Source organism: Leuresthes tenuis, unplaced genomic scaffold, assembly GCF_036924035.1.
Source record: "Leuresthes tenuis unplaced genomic scaffold, fLeuTen1.0.hap1 SCAF_22, whole genome shotgun sequence".
Lineage (NCBI taxonomy): Eukaryota > Metazoa > Chordata > Actinopteri > Atheriniformes > Atherinopsidae > Leuresthes > Leuresthes tenuis.
The window spans coordinates 2,949,922-2,974,546 of record NW_027325376.1 but is presented as its reverse complement, the minus strand read 5'-3'; the positions used below and the strand labels follow the sequence as shown (position 1 = coordinate 2,974,546).

At 41.8% G+C, this 24,625-nt stretch overlaps 2 protein-coding genes across 2 annotated transcripts in view; both read left to right on the top strand.

The window, feature by feature from the left end:
• LOC140281516 (tripartite motif-containing protein 16-like) overlaps nucleotides 1-18,780 on the top strand; it is a 285,220-nt gene extending 266,440 nt beyond the window's left edge. The window contains exon 2 of the mRNA XM_072375954.1: nucleotides 18,769-18,780. The gene's annotated coding sequence lies outside the window, so the exon portion shown is untranslated. The remainder of the gene's footprint in view (nucleotides 1-18,768) is intronic.
• A 2,519-nt stretch (nucleotides 18,781-21,299) lies between these two features.
• On the top strand, nucleotides 21,300-23,911 carry LOC140282289 (low affinity immunoglobulin gamma Fc region receptor III-like). The gene is made up of 7 exons (XM_072376877.1): nucleotides 21,300-21,330; nucleotides 21,411-21,470; nucleotides 21,674-21,931; nucleotides 22,309-22,566; nucleotides 22,648-22,773; nucleotides 23,149-23,211; nucleotides 23,847-23,911. The coding sequence occupies exons 1-7, from the start codon at nucleotides 21,300-21,302 to the stop codon at nucleotides 23,909-23,911; spliced, it is 861 nt and encodes a 286-aa protein (XP_072232978.1).
• Nucleotides 23,912-24,625: the final 714 nt, after the last annotated feature.

Genomic DNA, 24,625 nt, shown 5'->3' with positions numbered 1-24,625 from the left:
AACAGGTGTCGACCTGGTTAACTCCGGAGGAGTAATTAGGTGTTTTTCCTGTTTCTGCATGACAATAAAGTCTAAATCTAAAATGTGTCTGTTTTCCAGGTCGGTCGCAGGGTGTTCCGGCCCAGCTGGTTACAGCAATGGTCGGTGATGATGCTGTTTTGCCGTGTCGGCTGAAAGCTCCTGCAGATGTTGCTCAGCTGACAGTGGAGTGGGGGAAACCGGCCCTGAAACCCAGATTTGTGTATGTGTGGTACAATAATCAGGAACATCTGACTGACCAAAACACGGCCTACAAGGGAAGAGCATCAATGTCCATCGATCAGATGAAGCAGGGGGACGTTTCACTGAAACTCTCTGACCTGAGGTACTCTGATAATGGAAGATACAGATGCTTCAGTGCAAATGACGAAAAAGAACACTTTGTTGAGCTTCTAGTTGGTAAGTAAATAAACTTAGATTTTCACCCACATCCTTTGGTGAACTTTAGGAACCAGAACTACTCGCTTAGGTTTAGTTTGGCATCTTATTGGGTGAATACGATGTTTTACAAAGAGCGCACAGAAGCTTCTCTTTTAGTTTTAGATTTACCAGGCTGAGAGTTCTGATCCTGCAGGTCATCATCAGGGAACATTTAGCTTTCAGTTCAGTTTGTTTCTGACATCGATCACCTTGCACATTGGAAAATGACACTAAAGGGGAACCCCAAGCATTAGAATAAGACTCCATGGAGGCCCAGAACAAATGTGCATGTGTGACGAGTTCACACCCCCACTCACCTACCCCTTTACTCCCATATGAGGCCTGGTTGAGTCCCATCAAGTGAACAATCTGTGATGAGCAGAGAGCTAACGCCTCTTTCTGAGCTGTTAGCATTAGCCATGTGAATTTGAAATGAAAATACTGGTTTACCAGTGAAGAAAGAATACTCAGATACTGGTGTTGAATCTCTCCTGTTTCATGTCAGCGAGTGTTAAGTGAGTTTATTGTTCAGAGGCATAAAGCATCATCAGTTCAAAACTGATTCAGACACAACTACAAACCCCCCTTTTTATCTTAAAAAACAACTCAAGTGCAAAACAGTTTTAGCAGAATCGAGTTTTCAGATTCTTCTAAAAGGACAAAAAAAGGTTGAAAACTTTTCAAAGTTTGTCAGTTTGAGCCGTTCCTACCACACAGATTTGAGACTAAATTTGATGATAAACTAATTCTGAATGGTGCATAATGTTGGAAATCCTTCCTCTGCCTTCATCAGGTGTCGTCGCCTCACCTGGGATCAGCTTAGCAGGACTTGATGAAGGAGTGGTGTTACAGTGTGAGTCTGCAGGCTGGTACCCAGAACCTGAGGTGTTCTGGCTGGACGGGGAGGGAAACCTCCTCTCTGCTGGACCCACAGAGACACTCAGAGGTTCTGATGGTCTCTATTATGCCAGCAGCAGAGTGACTGTGGAGAAGGGAGGCAGCAACACCTTCACCTGTAGAGTCCAACAGAAGAACACCAACCAGAGCAGAGAGACACGGGTCCATGTTCCAGGTAGAAAACTGTCCCACTGTCAGCACCAAACAGCTGAGGTTCTGCCTTCTGTGACAGTTTAGTTGATGATTTTCTTTCAGATGATTTCTTCATGGCTCCGCCCAGCTGCGCTGCTTCCATCAGCTTCTGTGTGGTTCTGTGCTTCCTGCTGATTTTTGCAGTTGGCTTTTTTGTCAGGAAAATGAAAACCTGTGAGTCAAAAGATCTATTTGATGCATTAAAGCTGCTTTATGGTGAATATCTGAGATCAACATACATCACATCATTAATCTAAAGGTTGAACTCCAGACCCAGAAGTCCAGTTAGAAAGCATGATGTCTCACGTGCTAAATCTGTATTTTACTGATATCATTTCTGCTCTGATCCAAAACTTTGGACTTGTTTGTTTCCACAGTGACAAAGAAACTACTGAACTATGAAAACGAAATAAAGGAATTGAAAGATGCGAAACAAAAATATTTGGCAGAGAAACAGCCAAAACTTGAGGAGGAGTTGAAAAGAAGTGAGCAGAACCTGAGCAGCATGACACTGATGACTGAAGAACTGACGAACATAAAAGAGGAACTGGAAAAACAGTCTGAGCAACTTGCTGATCAAAGGAAGGAGTTACAGAAAGAAGCTGAGGAGACTGGTGTGAAGATCAGGGCAGTGGATGAAGAAGTAAAACAAAAGAAAGGAGATATGACAAAAAACAAAGCACAAGGATACTTAAAACTGAAAGAGATCGTTGAAGAGGCTGAAAATAAACTGAATGAAAGAAAGAAAAATCATCTAGAGTTGCATCTGAACACAGAAAAACTCATTCAGAGGACATGTGATGAGGTTAAAAAGATGGAAGAAATGAAGAAGGAAACGAAGATCCATCTGGACAAAATAAAGAAACAACTTGAGGAGACAAAGGATTCAGCTGAGATCATTTGTCAGACAGATTCCCTTTTAAACAAGACAGAAGGTAGAGAACCTTAAAGCTATGAGCTTCTGATTGGTTTTGAACCTTTCCTGTGCACATTAGCGTGCTCGGGGGCTGAGGTGAAGCAGTGGTTCATGTCCAGATCAGTTTCTATGACGGTGGTGATACATTACACACCTCTAGGGGGAGCCAAAGAGAAAAAACAGCCTGATTTTCACTTATTTTCACACTTTAGCTCCTAGAAAACATTTGACAGATTAACTTGACCTGATGTTTCACTCCGGCTTAGTGTTGCATCATTATCATGTGAGGAAGTGAAAGTTTTGGCCCAACGAGGCTCATTTCTGTGTGTAAGACCTCTTCTTACAGAGAATTTACAACAGGTCACTCAAAATAACTGTTTCTGATCTTTGGAGATGTTGCTTTACAGCTTTTATTAACACTGAAATGTGCTTTTTCTTTCTCTCATTGCAAAGTTGTTCTAATATACAATGTGAAGATGCTTTTCTTAACTTTTAGTTGTGCTTAAAATGTGTAATTAAACTCTTGAACCAAACAGAGAAGAAAAGCCACGGCTGAAAGATAAACTTGTATTTTATTGTGTGGAAGAAAAAAATCTCTTGCAGTTAAAGGTTTGTAGTTTTTTATTTGACAGCAGGAAGGAATGATCTGTTTTTATTGATGCCTTTCTTGGCAGGTAGATCATTTGAACAGCTTTTGTAATGGCTGCTCCTCAGATAAATCCAGGTCATTTCATTCAGTTAGGAACCCTCCGAAGATGAAGAAACAATGCGACCAGACCCTGAGTTTCAACCTGTAACGGCCCAACATCCGAAGATCAGGAAACAGCCTGAATGGGAAATAAGTGAAGAGGAAGAATATAATCATGTAAAAGGGGAAAGCTGACAGGATGCTCATGACAAACCTCAGGAAGTGTAGAATAATGAAAGGATTCATCAGTATTTTCACCTGAACTGAGTGCTGGACTGTACATTTGTTACTTTATAAGTCAGGATTTGTGCTTTTTACTTCTCTGAGTGCACTCAGATATGTAACCACTGACAGTCAGCTGATGAGACACCATGTTTGTGTATTTACAACAACTTTTACGACCTAAACAGAGAGTTTCAATCAGGTTCTTTTCATATTCAACCTTTTTGTTGCATTTTTAACACGATTCTGATGCTTTTGATCTGTTTTCAGTCTTTAACAGGAACATTAGAACTTTAGAGATCTTTGGGTTTGATTCAGAAAGAAACTTTTTCTCTTTAAAGTGGCCTAAACATGCAAATCTGCAGTAAGAGAGGATTTCAGATCAGAACCAGTGAAGAAGAAGAGCTTTTATTTCATGTCTCACATTAGATTTGAACCTGTCAGAAAAACATGAGCAGCTGTCAGATATTAATGTGTCCATAAAGCGAGTTAAACATCAACATCTGACGATGACTTTTTCACCTGTGAGGAATATTTAATTCATACTACACAAACCTTCACTAAAACACGATTTAATCAAATCAAAACTGCGGTCATGACTAAAATCTGCTGGTTGTTACATGTAAACACAACATATCACAGAACTTTAGCACATTCTTGTTGGGATTCAGTAAAAATTCCCTTTGAAATCCAAACCTTTTTCATCCTTTTTACAGCCTGAAAGTCAGTCCTGACCACATGAGGTCATACGGTGCTCAGATGGAAATGTGTGGAACTGTGCATGAACAACCAGCAAAAACACCACATGGGAACGTGTTTGGGAGAAGAAAAAGGCCTCAAACTTAAAGAATCCAAACATATACGAGGTCGAGCTGCAGAAAGCACAATGATCTTTAATATATATAAAGATAAACACATGTTAATACATTATAAACGTTTTAAGCTCGCCTGCATTTACACAGAAACACTGAACACATCTCATTGTTTTCTACAAAGTACAAAGTACAAAGTACAGCCCATATCATCTCAGATTGACTGAATATTAACCAGCTGCTGTCCTCTGCTGTGCAATAAAGCAGAAAGCGGGCTGTAAATACTGATTTGACATCATGTGATCAGAGCATTATACTTTTCTTTCTGCCGTCAGTGTTCTGAGAGCGCAGCTGAAATTATTTCCCTCAGCAGCTAAAAGGTTCACTTCCAGACAGAATCTGCTGAAAGGTGAGTGCGCGTTTCAGTTCTTCTTTAATTAGATGTATAAGCAAAGATATGATAATAAAACTGGTTTAAAGTCCACGAAAAGTGACCGAAAAGTCATTTTTTAAGGTTATTTTGGAAAAATAAGTGTTTTTTCTCAGTTACTTTTATGGCTCCACTGTATTCCAACATGTTCTGATTGTAAGATGTGTAATTAGTGAGTAAACCCGTGTGGGAAGCTGTTTCTGTGGGAAATTGCAGACTTGAATGTGAGTTGTGGCGGTTAAGTCCGTATCAGGTGACCGCTGGTGAGAAGCATTGGTGCTTCATCGTGTTTATCAGAGAGATTGTGATGATTTGTTTTCTGATTCTGAGCTAAAACACGACAACCACAGATTGAATTCAGTTCAATCATTTGAGAGCTTTTGAAATAGTTTCTTTCTGTTAGAAAATAGATGGTTCATTTTTAAAGACGTGTTAAAACTGTTGCTGTTTGTGAGTATTTCTACTCTTTATTTCCACTTCTTCAAACTTTATTCCTTTGTTTTGTGATGTTCAGCACTCCAACATGGCCGAGGGATCATCTGTAACATCTCTGCTCAGAACCATTTTGATGTGTTTCTTTCTGCTGACACTCACCTGCAAAGGTAACGTGCACACGCACATGCACACGCACATGCACACGCACGCACAAGTTTTACTGTTTTATGGCTGAGTCATCGCATGATTAAATGGCTCCAGTCATCAATTTGCATCAAGGTGTATACGGCTGCTACAGGGTGATACTTTTCTAAGGTGGTCCAATAAACGGTAGCTTGGTGGTTCAATTCCCACTCTCTCTGCTCAAGAAGACAGGTGAACTGACAGGGGTGGCAGTCCACCTCCTTGCCATGGCCAATGTGCCCTTGAGCAAGCCACCGTATCCCCATACTCTGCTGTGATTGGCTGCCCACTGCTCCAGTGTGTCAGGTCCCACAGAGGCTCTTAGGTTTTTTATATCTTGTCTTGTCACTTCCTGTTTTATTTTGAAATGAACAACTCCTCTCGTTTCAGATATCTTGCCCTTCCTTCTGTGTCATGCGTCTCATTGTCTTCCCTGATTCCCACGTGTTTCCACCTGTTCCCCTTGGTCCCTCAGGTGTATTTAGTCTGCGTCTCGTTGCCAGTGTGTTGAATTTGTCTTTCTGGCGTTCTTCCTCTAGCCTCCAAAGTAACCAAATCCTAAGTATCCCAAGATCTTGATTATTGATGATTTCCTCCTTGAGATGATTTTCTGTTGTAGTCATAGATTTAGTCAAGTGAAGTTTTGTTTGTCTTTGTTGTTTTTCAGTAGTATCTCCGGTAGAGGACTGTCTTTGATTTATAATTATAACGTTCATAGCAACTCCATTAGAAGGAGTCTCTTTTGTTTATTGATTTGTTAAATTTCTATCGAGCCTCCGACGGTTCGGAGAGGGATAAGTTTATTTGTAAGATTTCTATAACCTTTTGCTTTGTCCTCCTAGCGTGGAGAGAACTTTCTTTTGATAAGTTTTATAGTCTCACTCTCCTCTCCATAGGTATCGAGGAGAGTGGGTTAGGAATTTATAATCTATTCTTTTGCTCATCAAGGGACTATCATTATATAAATAAAATCTGATTATTGATCCTACCCTGCATCTGCGTCCAGTGCTTTCACGGATCGTGACACAGTGTAGCTATTTGTCATCAGTCTCCATGACACAGTGTGGGACCCCCTTCATGTGTGTGTTCAACAGGTGTCGACCTGGTTAAATCCGGAGGAGTAATTAGGTGTTTTTCCTTTTTCTGCATGACAATAAAGTCTAAATCTAAAATGTGTCTGTTTTCCAGGTCGGTCGCAGGGTGTTCCGGCCCAGCTGGTTACAGCAATGGTCGGTGATGATGCTGTTTTGCCGTGTCGGCTGAAAGCTCCTGCAGATGTTTCTCAGCTGACAGTGGAGTGGGGGAAACCGGCCCTGAAACCCAGATTTGTGTATGTGTGGTACAATAATCAGGAACATCTGACTGACCAAAACACGGCCTACAAGGGAAGAGCATCAATGTCCATCGATCAGATGAAGCAGGGGGACGTTTCACTGAAACTCTCTGACCTGAGGTACTCTGATAATGGAAGATACAGATGCTTCAGTGCAAATGACAGAAAACAACACTTTGTTGAGCTTCTAGTTGGTAAGTAAATAAACTTAGATTTCATCACACAGAATGATGCACATCTGTATTCTGATACTGAATCCTGAGTGGGACTTTCATTTCAAACAGTGTTTTACTTCTGTTTAACATGTCAGGTACCTCGAGGGACTTAGGACACAGATGCAGGGTCTCTGGGTTCAGAAGGTTTATTATAATAAACCCACACGGCATTACAGGGCGATCTCCTGCAGCTCAAAAGAAACGGGCTATTAAACTCCTAAGCGCTCTTCTCCGTATCTATCGTGGAGAAAGAGCGCAGCTATGAAATTTACAAAACATAAAACTCTCCACGCTGGGCGGAAAACAGAAAAGCTATGAACAATGAAGGAAACGAAGACACGCTCTAAAAACGAGGCGGAAGGAAACAAAAGATGCACTCTTTACAAAAGAGGCACTAAGGAACTTTAACTAGAAAGTAAAGACTCACCTTTAACGGTGGCACGAAATGTTTTCAATTAATCAATAGGCAGCGAGGCGAGGTCCGCCGCGAGTCAGCCTGCACCCCCACCGGCGAACTGCGGTGGCAAAACCGGCCAGGCTCCCACCGGCGACGGCGTGGGCTCGCCCGAGCTTCCATGGGTGCAGGTGAGGACAATGATGAGCCCACCTGGGCTTCCGTGGACAATGATGAGGACAAGGTTGCTCCCACCCGGCCCACCCCCAGCGACGCCCACAGCCCCCTCCTCAAGGAACGACTCCCAGACTTTCCCAAATTGGGGTGGGTGGGTCTCTGACCGCCGGAGCAGGCTCGGGCGAGGCGACAGGCTCGGGCGAGGCGACAGGCTCGGGCGAGGCGACAGGCTCGGGCGAGGCGACAGGCTCGGGCGAGGCGACAGGCTCGGGCGAGGCGACAGGCTCGGGCGAGGCGACAGGCTCGGGCGAGGCGACAGGCAGGACGGCCGGCGTAGGCGTGGAGGAACCCGAGGCCTCGGTCGAGTCCATGCCAAGCATGGCGGCCCGTGCAGACCTCCGCCCAAAGGTTACATACTGCCATTCCGACACTTAATTTTTTATCAATCGTCCCGCCATTCCGACACTTTTTTCCTCCTATGGTCGGAATGGCGGTATGTTTTTTTTTAACATACCGCCATTCCGACAGTTCCTTTTAATAGCCTATTTTTTACCCAAAACATTTTACACTAATGAAGGCAAATACGCGCGCCGGCATATTAGCCTCGCAAACAAACTTTAATAATCTATTATCAAAATCCCCTGAAATGTCAAATATAAAGATACAGATATTAATGTAACTCTGGCGAGACTGAAACTGATTAAGCAGAAATACAGTGTCAGTGAGCTGTCAGCAGCCAGCTGGAGCGGAGCTCTCCACAGAGCCCATGCGTCTTTTGCACATTGTCATCATATGCAAAAGTAATAATTGCAATTACAGATATCACGGCTACTGCACAGGACACAGTTGCGAGTACTCTGCCTTGCCAATAGAAGAGGAGAGAAATGACAGCATAGAACGTATAAAACACGACAAAATGCAGTAAAAACGTTTATTCATGTTATTCACGTGATTTACTCGCTCCAATTTTGAGAAGCGCGGATGGGCTTTGCGCATTTGGCACAAACACACAGCCGTTGCGCAAGGCTTTATACAGCCTGTTGATATCTTAAGGACTTAACTGGTCACACCTGAGAGTAAATGTCATGTAGAGATTGTTTTTACATGACATTACAGCTGAACATATAGCTTTCATCCACAAACCAACGTGGGAGAGCCCGAAGACGCATGTGCCAGACGCACACAGGCATGCGTAAAACCAATTATGACCACTTTATGCTGTTTATTTACTTTCTTTTAGTTAACTTTCGTTTCTTTTGGATTCTTGTGCGTATTATGGAGCCGTTTCGGTCCATGTTTGTAAGCCTTTTTTTCCTGGATTAAATTTTCGGAAGTTGAAACAAGTGGCATTGGAGTGTGTGACTGAAAACCACCGCGGTCTGCTTCTCCTCCTCCAGCTGCCGAGACTTTGTGTCTTTAATAACGCTTATCTGTAAACATGTGTTAAACATATAAATTGCATGAACAGAAAGAAGGGACTCGCCTGTTGAGTAACGCACATTTCCTTATACCGAAAGCCTTGTCGGAATGGCGGTATTTCGGAATGGGTGTTGCCACCCCCGCCCAAAAACCTCTTCCTCGGCTGCTCGGTTTACCCTTTTGGCCTCTCGCAGTATTGGTGCCAATTCCGCCACCGAGGCGAAAACTGGAAGGTCCTCAAAAAAGTCCAATAGTTCAGCGGACGCCCTCATCCGTCGGAAAGGGTTGGTGCCCTTCCTCTGGCAGGCACGAAGGACACTGACAAGCCCAATGAACTCAGCGGTGTCCATGACGGCAAGATTATCTGTGGGCGATGCATTCTGACCCTGCTGCGTCCTTACTGGCCTTACTGTGTGATGAATCTGACGATAAACTAATTCTGAATGGTGCATAATGTTGGAAATCCTTCCTCTGCCTTCATCAGGTGTCGTCGCCTCACCTGGGATCAGCTTAGCAGGACTTGATGAAGGAGTGGTGTTACAGTGTGAGTCTGCAGGCTGGTACCCAGAACCTGAGGTGTTCTGGCTGGACGGGGAGGGAAACCTCTTCTCTGCTGGACCCACAGAGACAGTCAGAGGTTCTGATGGTCTCTATTATGCCAGCAGCAGAGTGACTGTGGAGAAGGGAGGCAGCTACACCTTCACCTGTAGAGTCCAACAGAAGAACACCAACCAGAGCAGAGAGACACGGGTCCATGTTCCAGGTAGAAAACTGTCCCACTGTCAGCACCAAACAGCTGAGGTTCTGCCTTCTGTGACAGTTTAGTTGATGATTTTCTTTCAGATGATTTCTTCATGGCTCCGCCCAGCTGCGCTGCTTCCATCAGCTTCTGTGTGGTTCTGTGCTTCCTGCTGATTTTTGCAGTTGGCTTTTTTGTCAGGAAAATGAAAACCTGTGAGTCAAAAGATCTATTTGATGCATTAAAGCTGCTTTATGGTGAATATCTGAGATCAACATACATCACATCATTAATCTAAAGGTTGAACTCCAGACCCAGAAGTCCAGTTAGAAAGCATGATGTCTCACGTGCTAAATCTGTATTTTACTGATATCATTTCTGCTCTGATCCAAAACTTTGGACTTGTTTGTTTCCACAGTGAAAAAGAAACTACTGAACTATGAAAACGAAATAAAGGAATTGAAAGATGCGAAACAAAAATATTTGGCAGAGAAACAGTCAAAACTTGAGGAGTTGAAAAGAAGTGAGCAGAACCTGAGCAGCATGACACTGATGACTGAAGAACTGACGAACATAAAAGAGGAACTGGAAAAACAGTCTGAGCAACTTGCTGATCAAAGGAAGGAGTTACAGAAAGAAGCTGAGGAGACTGGTGTGAAGATCAGGGCAGTGGATGAAGAAGTAAAACAAAAGAAAGGAGATCCGACAAAAAACAAAGCACAAGGATACTTTAAACTGAAAGAGATCGTTGAAGAGGCTGAAAATAAACTGAATGAAAGAAAGAAAAATCATCAAGAGTTGTATCTGAACACAGAAAAACTCATTCAGAGGACATGTGATGAGGTTAAAAAGATGGAAGAAATGAAGAAGGAAACGAAGATCCATCTGGACAAAATAAAGAAACAACTTGAGGAGACAAAGGATTCAGCTGAGATCATTTGTCAGACAGATTCCCTTTTAAACAAGACAGAAGTTAGTGAACCTTAAAGCTATGAGCTTCTGATTGGTTTTGAACCTTTCCTGTGCACATTAGCGTGCTCGCGGGCTGAGGTGAAGCAGTGGTTCATGTCCAGATCAGTTTCTATGGCAGTGGTGATACATTACACACCTCTAGGGGGAGCCAAAGAGAAAAAAACAGCCTGATTTTCACTTGTTACTTTCACACTTTAGCTCCTAGAAAACATTTGACAGATTAACTTGACCTGATGTTTCACTCCGGCTTCGTGTTGCATCATTATCATGTGAGGAAGTGAAAGTTTTGGCCCAACGAGGCTCATTTCTGTGTGTAAGACCTCTTCTTACAGAGAATTTACAACAGGTCACTCAAAATAATTCAATTAATTTTTATTTATATAGCGCCAGATTACAACAATTGTCATCTCAAGGCACTTAAGTAATATAGTCCAATTCAAGACAATTGGAATTCAATTCATTGTAATCATAATCCAATTAATTCATATAGAGCCAATTAAAAAAATTAATATCATAGCTAAGGAAACCAACAGATTGCACCGAAACTTGTCTTCAGTCCAATCTCCCGTCCTGAGCCTGAGGGACTGTGGAAAGGAACGACTCCCTTTAACAGGAAGAAACCTCTGGCAGAACCAGAACCGGGAAGAAACCTCTGGCAGAACCAGACTCAGGAAGAAACCTCTGGCAGAACCAGACTCAGGAAGAAACCTCTGGCAGAACCAGAACCAGGAAGAAACCTCTGGCAGAACCAGAACCAGGAAGGGTGGCCATCCGCCTCGACCAGCTGGGGTTTGAGAAGACAGAAAAGAGGGAAAAGAGGGGGGAAAAACACCATAACACCATTCAAAGGATACCTGCTGGAACAGGGAAACACAAGTTAATAACCACAATAATGTCACAGGTACATAAAATCATTTGAGAAATTAAACAGGGGGAAAAAGAGAGCAAAGGGAGGAAAGGTGTGACAGATGAGGTCCCCCAGCAGTCTAAGCCTATAGCAGCTTAACTATGGGATGTTTCAGGATCACCTGAGCCATCCCTAACTATAAGCTTTGTCAAAAAGGAAAGTTTTAAGCCTAATCTTAAAAGTGGAAAGGGTGTCTGCTTCCCGGACATTTACTGGCAGCTTATTCCACAGAGAGGGGCCTGATAACTGAAGGCTCTGCCTCCCATTCTACTTTTAGAAACTCTGGGAACAACAAGGAAACCTGCAGCCTGAGAGCAAAGTGCTCTGTTAGGAAAATATCTTACAATGAGATCTTTAAGATATGATGGAGCTCGGTCATTAAGAACTTTATATGTGAGAAGAAGAATCTTAAATTCTATTCTGAATTTAACAGGGAGCCAATGAAGAGAAGCTAAAACTGGAGAAACATGATCTCTCCTGTTAGTTCTCATCAGAACTCTGGCTGCAGCATTTTGGATCAGCTGGAGGCTTTTCAGAGAATATGTGGGACAGCCCAGTAATAAGGAATTACAGCAGTCCAGTGTTGAAGTAACAAATGCATAAACTAGTTTCTCTGCATCACCCTGAGACAGGATGTTCCTGATTTTAACAATATTACCAAGGTGAAAGAAGGCAGTCCTAGAAACCAGTTTTATATGTGCGTCAAATGATAAATTCTGGTCAAAAATAACTCCAAGGTACCTCACTGTAGAACTAGAAGCCAAGGAAATACCATCTAGAGTAACTATATAACTAGACAATTTCTCCCTGAAGCGCTCAGGTCCAAAGAGAACAACTTCAGTTTTGTCTGAATTTAAAAGAAGACAGTTCTGAGTCATCCAGGTCTTTATGTCTTTAAGACAGGCTTGTAGTCTGACCAACCTATTGGTTTCATCTGGTTTTATAGATAAGTACAGCTGAGTATCATCAGCCATACTGTCTAATAATGTTACCTAATGGAAGCATGTATAAAGTAAAAAGAATCGGTCCAAGCACAGAACCCTGAGGAACTCCATGACTTACTCTGGTGTGTGAGGGAGATTCTTCATTTACAAGAACAAACTGGAATCTATCAGATAAATATGACTTAAACCAGCCTAATGCAGTTCCTTTAATCCCAATAACATGTTCAAGTCTCTGTCACAGAATGCTGTGATCGATCGTATCAAATGCAGCACTGAGATCCAACAGGACAAGCACAGAAACAAGTCCGCTATCAGAGGCTAAGAGGAGATCATTGGTAACTTTTACCAGTGCTGTTTCTGTGCTATGATGCACTCTGAATCCTGACTGAAACTCTTCAAACAGATTATTTCTATGTAAATGATCACAAAGTTGAACTGCAACTATTTTTTCAAGAACTTTAGACAAAAAAGGAAGATTGGATATAGGTCGATAATTAGCCAACACTTCTGAATCAAGAGTAGGTTTTTTAAGTAAAGGTTTAATTACAGCGACCTTAAAAGTCTGAGGTACATATCCTATCAACAAAGACCGATTGATCAAATCCAAAATGGAAGTGTTGATTAAGGGGAAAACCTCCTTGAACAGTCTGGTTGGGATTGGGTCTAAAATACAAGTTGATGGTTTAGAAGAGACTATTGCTGTTGTTAGCTCAGAGAGATCAACTGGGCAGAAGCCGTCTAAATACAAATCAGGTTCTAAAGATACTTCTAAAGCTGCTCTACTTGATGATACATCAGTAATAATAATGGGAAGGATTCCATTAATCTTCTCTCTGATAGAAACAGTTTTATTGATGAAGAATCTCATGAAATCATCACTGCTGAGAGTTAAAGGAATACATGGCTCAACAGAGCTCGGACTCTTTGTCAGCCTGGCAACAGTGCTGAAAAGAAACCTGGGATTATTCTTATTCTCTTCTATCAATAATGAATAATAAGCAGTTCTAGCTTTACGAAGTGCTTTCTTATACGTTATTAAACTATCTTTCCAGACTAATTGAGACTCTTCTAAATTAGAGGAACGCCACTGTCTCTCCAGCTTTCTTGCAGTCTGCTTTAACGCACGCAGCTGTGAATTATACCAAGGAGCCAACCTCTTCTGACTGATTACCTTCCTTTTCAGAGGGGCAACTTTGTCCAGTGTTGTACGCATTGAAACTATAGTGCTGTCAACAAGAGAGTCTAGCTCTACTGGAGTAAAGTGTAGGTAGCCGTCCTCTGTCATATCTGCACATGGCAGTGAAGAAAAGGATGGTGAAATCAACTCTTTAAATCTGGTTACAGCAATCTCTGACAGACACCTTCTATATGTAGAATTCTTCTCAGAAACCGTGTAGTCAAGTAATGTAAATTCAAAAGTTATTAAAAAATGGTCAGACAAGACAGGGTTATAAATAACTGTTTCTGATCTTTGGAGATGTTGCTTTACAGCTTTTATTAACACTGAAATGTGCTTTTTCTTTCTCTTATTGCAAAGTTGTTCTAATATACAATGTGAAGATGCTTTTCTTAACTTTTAGTTGTGCTTAAAATGTGTAATTAAACTCTTGAACCAAACAGAGAAGAAAAGCCACGGCTGAAAGATAAACTTGTATTTTATTGTGTGGAAGAAAAAAATCACTTGCAGTAGTTTTTTATTTGACAGCATGAAGAAATTATCTGTTTTTATTGATGTTTCTGAGCTAATTGTTAAATTTACTGGAATTTCATTTTGAATGTAGAAATTGTCAGCGTGATATGATTCTTGTGCCTTTGAAAAGTGCCGACCAATAAGTTTAAAAACAACATCTGTATCACATTATGGATCGTTTGTCTGTACTTTCATATTGTTTGATTAAAGTTGTGCAACAGTTTAACACCAGTATCTGAGTATTATTTCTTCACAGGTAAACCAGTATTTTCATTTCAAATTCAAATGGCTATGTTTATGTTTCTGTTTCTGTATTTAGCAGACGCTTTAATCCAAAGCGACTTACAAATCAAGATATAACAAGCTATACAAAAAGCTAACAATAAACTACATAGAAATATGCTAATGCTAACAGCTAATGGCTCAGAAAGAGGAGTTATCTCTCTGCTCATCACAGATTGTTCAGCTTTTTTTTTTTTATTTATTTCCTTTGGTTAAACTAAATGAAAAACATTTGTCAGAAGAAAAGAAACCGAGAAAAGGCAAACACCAACACACTGAATATGCTTAAAAAGAAGAAGGACAGACAGCTCAGAGGAAGTTATTCTATAAAAGAAAGTGGGGCTTCAAACATAGTCCTGCTGCGGCTTTTTAAATGATTACATCATTCGTTGAACTTGTGAGTAAAGCAGTTAAATAGGAACAGCATCACATGTCAGCAGCCAGTTCAGAAGATGTCCCCCTTTGTAATAAATCTCTATCCAGCCTCAAACATTCCCGCCGTCAGCCGTGGATCAGCTTCGCTCCACGTGCTTTCAGCTCAGCTCTCAGTCTCTCAGCGCTCAGCAGCCATCGAACTTTATCTTTCCTCGTCCCGGACAGTTCCCACTGAGCTCGGGTTTGTTGAAAATAAAAGTCTCTGTATTGACTGAAGCTTCTTTTCGTTTTCGGCTCTCTCGCTCTCGACATCCTCCAGCATCAGTTGGAGCTCAGCAATCCACGACTCCAGATTTCTCTTCACCTCCATCAGAGTATCTTCGTGCTCTTGCTCTTTCCTCTGCAGCTCGTCCTGAAGCTGACAATCTGTCTTCACCAACGGAAAGGGACATTTTTAAAACAAGAACATGAATATTAGTCATTTCACACTGTATATAACAGAGAAATATCTGCTTAAAGATCATGAAACGTGACTTTAAATGATCCCAGAGCTGCCATTGTTCCTGACCGTAGACCAATCATGTTGCTTATCATTACTATCATAAAACTGGAACTATCGAAGCCCAACGGACCCATTCCTGGTGTCATGGGAGGGGGATTTAAGTGTCTATATGCAGACCATCTGTTGATAATTTAGATGCTCCAAAACGTTTTTTGCCCAATCAGCTGACAGGACATTTTACACAGTCTGAGCTACTCTTTAATCTATCATCAGCATCTCTCAAAATATACAATTATTATATCTAACAGTTTGCAAATGATACATTAACAGGAAGAAAAGTGTATCAACATAAAAACTGTCCCACAATATCTGGTATATTTGGTATATTTTCCTCTTTTATATGAGGCAAAAAGGCTCTGAGGCTTCAAAAATCCTTATTACAGAGGAAAAGATCAGGAGGAGACCAGATATTATCATCATTACTGGACAGCATTACTGAACCCATCCTTCCATCCATCCATCCATGCATTTTCTAAAACAGCCTATGTCTTACACCAGTGTGACGTTTTGTCTCGTTCCCATTTTTTTAATTTTGTTTTATTTTGAAAAGTAACTCGTAGTCGTCGGGGCACCTTCATGTTTACTGAAGATTCAAACTAAAGGGTAAAAGGAAGCAGGTGCAGCTATATCTGACAATATGTGGTCTAAAACAAGTGCAAGAAATAATATCCTGGTTATCTTGAGCTAAACTTGAACTGACACCCTGTAAAATAGTCCATAATGCTCTCACTAACTATATCTGACACTTGTTACAGATGTTTCCAGCTCCTTGTGATCTCACTCATGTTTTGGTGACATTCGAGGCTGAAGGAGGAGTTCGTTGAAAATCTTGTTTCAGAATTATGTCAGAAATGGAAGGACAAGTAATGGAGTCATCCCTTGAGGATGCTCCATTTGGTGAACCCCGTTGTTAGGGCTGGTTGACCGGGCCTCGGTCGCCATCCCCGGCTGTGCCAGCTGGTTTGATTGACCAGTGTCCCAGACCTCGAACTGTGAGGGAGGGTCTGAGCTTTGGTTTGGTCAGACAGAGCAAATAAAGAGGCTTTTGTTGTTCTTTTTCCTTCGTGTTTTCTAGTATTTCCTGTTTTGAGTGGTACCCTCCACCCTTAGTTCCTCTCTAATCTTTACATTCCTTTTGATTTCTGTGAAATCTGCCCATAATAAACCTCTCCAACTCCACTTCAACACCTTGGAATCTTTTGTGTTTCCTCCTGTGGTCTTGGAGGGCTAAACATTTAAAAAAATCCAGTAAAATATGTTTTTAAAAAAAAATGGGACTCACGCTTCCATTTATGCATGAAATAAGTGGTTATTAAACCAAACACCAAGTGAATGAGACCATCGGTTGAGAACATGTGGCGACACACTGCAGACCCAGCTGCAACCAAGTCAGCTGAAATGAGAACAGAAGTACATTTCCACTGTCCTTTTCCCCAACAAACGACAATACATTTTCATCAGTTACATAGATTAATAATTAGGTCTGCATTTAGAAACGTGTGCACATAACATCTTCTTACAGCTAAACCAAAACCACGCTGGGCTGAGAAGAGTTACCTCCACAAACGTGAATGAGGATGAGGATGAAAACAGTGCTCAGGGGCAACGATCCACTCGAGGTGGTGAATGCAGATAGAGAGAGATGTTTGTCCTTTAGGTTTGGGTTTGTTGATTTCTGAAAAGTTTAATAAGACCGCTGTACGTTACAAAGTGTTTTTGAAATATTTTAGTAAAAAACAAAGGTAGAATCATTGTACATGTGTACATATATCTTCTCTCACTCACCTACCGTTATGGGTTCTGGTTTAGTTTTTTCTGTCAGGTTTAGTAAGATTTTCTTCTGTTCCAGAGTCATGTTTCTCCATTTTTCCATCTGTTTCTGCTGCTGGCTTTGAAACAAGACCTTGGGTTTATTGTGGTCTGTTTGTGCATCTTTTTGGAAATTGTCTAAAGATGAAACGGGACGAAATAGTGTGAGAACATTTTGAAAAGAAATTGCATAAAATAGGACACCTGCACAGTTCTATCTGAAAACAGCTGCACGACTTACTGTTCCATGACGTCAAAGCCAAAACAGATAGAAGTATAGACACAAATTTATAAGTCATCATAATGATGTCTCTTCAACAGTCAAAATCTGTCCAAAAAAAACACAAAACGGGACTTAAATACAATCCGTTTAAAAACTATTAAAGCTAAAACAAAGTTATGACATTCGGTTAAAAGTGACGTTTATATATTTATAATTTATTTATATATATTTATATATATATTATGCCATACAATACAAAGTCATTTGCAATATTAAGTATACTTCCAATCAATTCTGAGAAATATAACAAGCAAAAGCTTGCTGTACATACCTGCTGTTCACCGTAAACTGGTAAAAGTTAACATGTGAAATGATTTGTACTTTAGCCCCGCGGAGCTTTTATTAGGTAAGGTGTGTCCCTTCTTCATTTCCCTCCGGTCTGTTACAGCTTTTACATAATCAAGCTTGTTTCACACTGCTAAAAGGTTTCAACAAAATAAAACCACCTGTTCTGTCCAGCTCAAGCTCCTCTTGACTGAAATTTGAATTTTCATCGTAGCAGGCGCTGACTGATCACACCTCTGGGGTCTCACGAAACCCCGCCCGGGACGACTATTTGTCTGTGTTTGTGCGTTTTCGTGTTGTCTGGCGTTTCGTGTCATTCTCCTGGCAGGGCTTGAGGGGGCGTGCCTGTACCTGACTACTCACACCTGGCTGAGGTCATCACCTCACCTGCTCCTCATCGACGGTCTGCAGTATTTAAGGAGCAGCCACACATCCAGTCTCCATCAGATCGTTGTGAAGTATAATGTATGCTGCAGCCTTCCAGACAGAAATTCTACTTTGCAACCTATAGCTGCCTGTTTCTGCATCCTAAGCCTATCTCTTTCCGTCCGTTTTTGTCCGCCACTAACCGTGTCTCTCTGCCTCAGGAATCAGTCCAGTCCACTCACCCTTCGCCTCGTGTAGCCGGCGTGTGGACCTCCACCCTCCAAGCCTGCCAGCCGACCACTCTCTGGATAACCCCCTCTATCGCCTGCCTGCTTCCTTTTTTTTTGTTTCCCGTCTTCACTCTTTGTTAAATAAACTGTTGCACTCAAAACTCTTGCTCCGATCTGCTCCTGGGTTCCCCTCAGAAACTGACAGAGGCTGTTATGCAACTCTCTCAGGGTTTTCAGAGAAGGAAACTGATTTTAACAGCCTGGTGACATCTTGAACCTGAAGCAGGACCTCACGAAGTCTCAAAGAGAGATTAGATGAAGACCATGCCTGTAATGGATCATTAGGACATTCACAGAAAGTAGATCATTTATGAGGATTTGTAAAATTTATTTACTATCCTGCTGTAATTTTTACCAATAAAGACAATCTGTCAGACAGACAGACAGACAGACAGACAGACAAGTTTATACACTTGATTCACATACCATTCACAACGTATTAAAAATGATCCTCCATTTCTCACATGTATTTTCAACCTTCTCAAGAAAAAGCCTCAAACACAGCTGATTTCTCCACTTTCTGAATCAATCTGTCCTCCTCCTCTGCACAGCCTCCATGAGGTAAATCTGAAGAAAAAAATATTGTTCAATGGCAGCCTGTGATGAGAAGGACTTTGGGAAGGTGGTCTCAGGAAGCTGAATGAACTCTGAAGGATGCTTCGAGACCATGGACTGGATCACACTCTGCAAGCCACATAGAGACATAAGCAATGATCGTGTGTGACAGACTACACTGACTTCTGTGTGGAGAGTATCAATCACTGTGAGGTGCTTCCTCAATAACAAACCAAGAATAACCAGTGATGTAAAAAAGCTCCTGAACATCAGGAAGAAAAGACCTTCGGGGAGGTGAGGGACAGAGTTACTGAGCAGTGTAGACTGAACTGGAACAAGGCTGCAGGTCCAGATGGTGTCAGCCCCATGGTCCAAAAAGCCTGTATGGAACAGATATTTTAGATTCTACAGCAGCTCTTCAACCTTAGCCAGAGTCATGAAAGTTTCAGAGTTGTGGAAAACATCTTGCCTTCTTCCGATACCTGAAAGAAACTCATCGATCAGCACTCAGTAACTTCAGACCATCCATCAATCCATCCATGATCTACCGCTTATCCGGGGGTCGGGTCACGGGGGCAGCAGCTTTAACAGAGAAACCCAGACGTCCCCGGCCACTTCCTCCAGCTCTTCCGGGGGACCCCGAGGCGTCCCCAGGCCAGCCGAGAGACATAGTCTCTCCAACGTGTCCTGGGTCTTCCCCGGGTCTCCTCCCAGTGGGACGGGCCAAGAACACCTCACCAAGGAGGCGTCCAGGGGGCATCCTAACCAGATGCCTGAGCCACCTCATCTGACTCCTCTCAATGCGGAGGAGCAGCGGTTCTACTCCGAGCCCCTCCCGGATGACTGAGCTTCTCACCCTATCTCTAAGGGAGGCCCAGACACCCTGCAGAGGAAACCCATTTCGGTCGCTTGTATTCGCAATCTTGTTCTTTCGGTCACTACTCCTGCCTACTCACTAACTTCAGACCAGTTGCTCTAAAAATCTCACAACCTAAAAGTCCTGGAGAGACTGTTATTGGCTTGCCTCAGTCAGCAAGTGAAAACTTCTCAGGCCCTACTATTGCTCATGATCCTGGGGTTTAGGATGCTGTTGTCTGCTTAGATCAGCGTCAAATCATCTGGACAAAACAGTCAACACTGTGAGGATTCTGCAAACCTGTGATTTCTCCAGTGCCTTAGATACAATTAAGTCTACTAGAATAGAGCTGAGTCAAGCTTTTGAGGAAGCTTAGATCCTTTAGTGTTTGCAGCAACATGTTACATATCTTCTAGAAGTCTGTGGGGGGAGTACAATCTGCTATGCTATGTGTTGGGGCAACAGCGTCAGAGCCAGCGAGTCAAAGAAACTGATAACAAAGTTTAATTAATTTATCTCCAGCATCATTCTAGATACCAGTAATGGTGGTGATATGGCCACTCTGCCATGCCAAAAGACCTGCGGATGTCAGTTACCTCGAGGGATTCAGGACGCAGACGCAGGGTCGTGTGGTTTCAAGAGGGTTTTTATTATAAACACAAGACAGATCTCGGCACTGCAGGGCGATCTCCTCCATAACTAAGGTGGAGGCGGAGCGCGGCTATGAAAGTTAAACGTAAAATCTCTCCAAACTGGGAGGAAAACCAAAAGCTATGAACACTTAACAAAGCATAGGCACACTCTCAAAATGAGGCGGAATAAAACAAAGGCGCACTCTTAACAAAACAAGGCTCTATGAAACTTTAACTAAAAGCTCTCCTTTAACGGAGGCGACTATGAATAGTAACAACGAAAAATCACTCCTAAAAACAAGGCTATGAAACTTACCGTTACAATAAAGAAACTAAGGCTATGGAACAAGATTAAATTACAAAACAAGATGCACTACAGGAGAGTCGCTCACTGCAGGCTCGAGGAGTCATGGAACAAGACAAGACAAATGGCTAGTAATGATCCTCCAAGTTTTGACAACATACTGGCACGAGACAAGGGAAACACAGACTATTTGAACACATGAGGGACCAAGAGGACCAAGTGGAAACACTTGGGAATCAGGGAAGACGATGAGACGCGTGACACGGGAGGAAAGGCAAGTTACCTGCAACAGGACAAGATTAGTGAATTTTCAAAATAAAACAGGAAATGACGGAACGGAAAATAAACCGTGGCAGCGGACAAATGTTTTTTTCTCTTATATAATAAAAAACACAGATTACAAAGTACTTATTGATATGAAAGTTTTCCTCATCTTCATAACTTTTACAGACTGCAAGTGTTAGACGTCATGCATACTGACAAAGTAAGTAAGGCTATTTTTTCTTTAATACAACCTGGAACGTTATTCTTACTGCCTCTGTATCTGCTGATATTTTAGAATAACAGTCTCCACCTGCTGCTGCAGAGACCACAGAAATATCTAAACAGGAAGATGAGGTTTTGACCTACGTGACGATCTCAGTGTGAGTCCCTCAGTCATTATCAGCCATCAGTCATGGAGGTTACAGCTCTCCACATCCATAAGTGTAAGTATGCTTTCTGTAAGCAGTTCCACGGTTTGTTTAGCCATTAAATGTGTTGTTCGGCTCTTTTTATTTCTCTGCAGTGACGAGTGTGTTTCTCTTACTCGCGGCACGAGCTGAACCCTGTTACTTTGCTCAGGCTGGTGAGTTGGAAAGTTTGTCAGCACTTATTGTTACTGTTACCGTCATAATTGCACGCGTTATCTTTAATGCTCATATTAAGGAGCTTCCAGAGGTGTTAAACCGAACTGGTATTCATAGCTAAACACAATTCTATGTGAATTGTTTGATGAATGGTTCATTCTTTTGAATGATATCCCTTTGATTGCTTCTCTTTTTGTTTCAGATGCATTTTTTCCACACATTTCTCCAAACAAACTGCAGTTCTTTGAATACGACCCTATCTCTATACATTGTGAGGGTATTGGTAGCCTTGCCAAATGGAGAGTAATGAGTAAATCAAGTTCCACAAATTCCTCTGAAACGTGTAACACGGCTGCACCGTCCTGCACAATTAATCCTGCCTTTGAAAGATGCAGCGGAAAGTACTGGTGTGAAAATGAAGAGGGAGGAAAGAGCGTTGCCGCCAACATCTCGATTACTGGTATGTTGACCAAATCATCTGTAATCTACAATTAATGTTACACAGTGAATTCTATTCTTTGTTTCTCGGGAGATGCAGTACATTACAACATTGTGACAGTAAAGGTTTATTAAAGCACATATACTGTGTATCACAATAGTCAGTCTAGAAATGTCTAAGATAAAACGTAAGCTAGTTTTCTTTTAATTTTCTAATTTCACTGATTCATATTTAATCTATGAAAATGAAACAAGCCGATGCCGTAAATTTGCAGCCATCGTGGGGTTAATCCTTTCTTTCTTGATCTATGATTCATATAATATACAATGTCATATAATGCATATGATGACTTTGGGTTAGAAGGTAAATAAACAAAGAATCCTTTCCATCTTCCTCAGATGGTTCTGTAATCATGGAAATTCCTGCTCAGCCTGTGACTGAAGGGTCCAGTGTGACGTTACGTTGTGTTAAGAGGGAAAATCTGATAGGAAATACGGCAGATTACTACAAAGATGGCCACTTCCTCAGCACCAGCTATGAGGGCGACTGGACCATTCGAGAAGTCTCCAAGTCTGATGAAGGACTCTACAAGTGCAGCATCTCCGGGGCGGGTGAATCCCCAGAGAGCTGGCTGTCTGTTTTAAAACCAGACGAAGGTGATTACCTTCATCATTTGGTGTGTTCCTATGATTTATGTTTGAAATATTACATGCATTAATGTCTAAACTCTTTTTCAGCACCATGTGATGGAACTTACATGCGCAGTTCCTCTGAAATCCCCCTTGTGCTGTGCACGGTTAGCGTTGCACTGGCGACGCTGCTGTTAGTGGCGTTTGGAGCGATTCTCTACAGGAAACGCAAAGGTAGTGCAAGCAGGAGGCCTGCTGAGCTGCAGTCAGCGCATTGATGATAGTTCTGTTCACAGAACACAGAGAAATGAATTATTCTGCTGGATTGTGGTAAATTCAGAGAAATATTGCTCTTCGTTGTAAAAATAAACGAAGATAAAAAACGTTGCTAGAAACAGAAAAGGCTGTCAGATATTTAACTTGTACATTCAGTCTCAGCTGTCAGCAGTCTGCAGTTAGGTTAATCAGTCTCATTTCCTCATTATGAATTAAAACAATGAGTCCTGCAAAATGTGCCAGCTGCAGCTACAGATTAGTGAGATCAAACTTCTCTAACCTGGAACCTTAACTGCAATTAATAACATGTTGTTTTTTTACTTCCACCTCCAGCATCCAACTGTTTTTCCTCTGGAAGATCAACATCTGTGTCACAGTCACATGAAGACAGGACAGGTAAGAAACTACTGATTAGAAATTAACAATATTTTAAGAGTAGATGTTAAGGAACCAGTTGTGTTGCTGAAAAAAAATATTCAAAATGTAATTTGAGTCTTAGAAAACCTGTAGGTTTGTCTTTGTCTGTCTGTTGGAATAAAGAGCAAAATGCTCCCAGTTAAGCCTGGATGACACCAACTATTTTCCTTTTTGTTACGTTTTACTGCAGTCTTAACCGGTGGCAGCGTGCTTGATCCAAACCATACAGTTTATGCTGTACAGATTACACAAACTGAAGGCAGAAATGTAAAAAAACAGGACAAACTCCTATAGTTCCTCTCCGAGTGGAGGCCACATGATGTCTCATGTTCCATGAACCACTGTTTCACGATTTAAGGCCCATGAATCCAGACAAAAAAGTTCAGTAACTTCAGCCCGTCAGCTGGTTTCAGGTTTGGGGTCAACAGTGTTGCTGAACCTTCACCTGACCAAGAGAAGGAAGCACAGATGATCTGCCTCGTGGCTGTGACTTCTCTTTTTGGCCAGGCAGTGCACGTCTGAAGCCCTGAGGGGATGTTGGTGCTGTCAAACCACATGATAAAGCCACAGCCACACCATGCATATAACTGTTTCCCCTTTCACTTTCCCCCCAGAAGCGTTGAAGACCTTCAAGCTGCGGTTTTCAGAGGACGATGGCATCTATTCTTTCATCCAGTAAATGCAGGCCTGAACACGATCGACCCTTTAAACGTCTGCACGTGGATTTTTGCATGTTTTCAACTTAAAAATACTAAATGAAATGTAAATAATACATTAAACTTTCCTTCTTTAACCAGCAGTAAACCATTAAAGGGTGAAGAGCTTTACATGCTTGTCACTAACATGTTAACACTTTTAAAGTGACTGCTTATCAATAATCAGTTGCATGAGGCATAAATCGACTAATTCTGTGAGTACAGCGATGCAGAAAAGAGCTTGAAAGTGTTGTGCTGCTGTAGACACGTACTCCTTTGAGAAGTGGTCACAGTGAAAGGAAATGGGAGGTTGTGGGGGGGCGGGGCTAAAGAATTCAGTTCGAAAGCCAAATTTGTTTCAGTTCTTAAAAAGTCAGCGGTCAGCTACAGGTCTTAGGGTCACTTCCTGAGACTCAAGCATAAGATCTGTTTTATAACACAGCCAAGAAACCCACAGACTGAAACATTTAAAAGTATTTTATTGTTTTTTCACATAAGAGGAAGTAGACGAGGCAGGCTGACAGAGCAATAAAGGGAAACAGATCTACAGCTGTAGACCACAGCTCTATTGCATACTAAAAGTAAAAAAATCTCATTTATTTGAAGCACATTTCATGTATAAAACCATTCAAAGTGCTTTAAATAAAATAAAAGCATTGCAGCAGGGAGCAGAAAAAGCATTAAAAATATGTAAAAGA

Excerpts from the sequence above, each read along its gene's own strand:
- LOC140282289 (XM_072376877.1), top strand. The coding sequence starts at position 21,300 with ATGGAGGTTACAGCTCTCCACATCCATAAGT. Across the intron at positions 21,331-21,410 it reads AGCTCTCCACATCCATAAGT|TGACGAGTGTGTTTCTCTTA; the intron begins GTAAGTATGCTT and ends ATTTCTCTGCAG. Across the intron at positions 21,471-21,673 it reads CTGTTACTTTGCTCAGGCTG|ATGCATTTTTTCCACACATT; the intron begins GTGAGTTGGAAA and ends TTTTTGTTTCAG.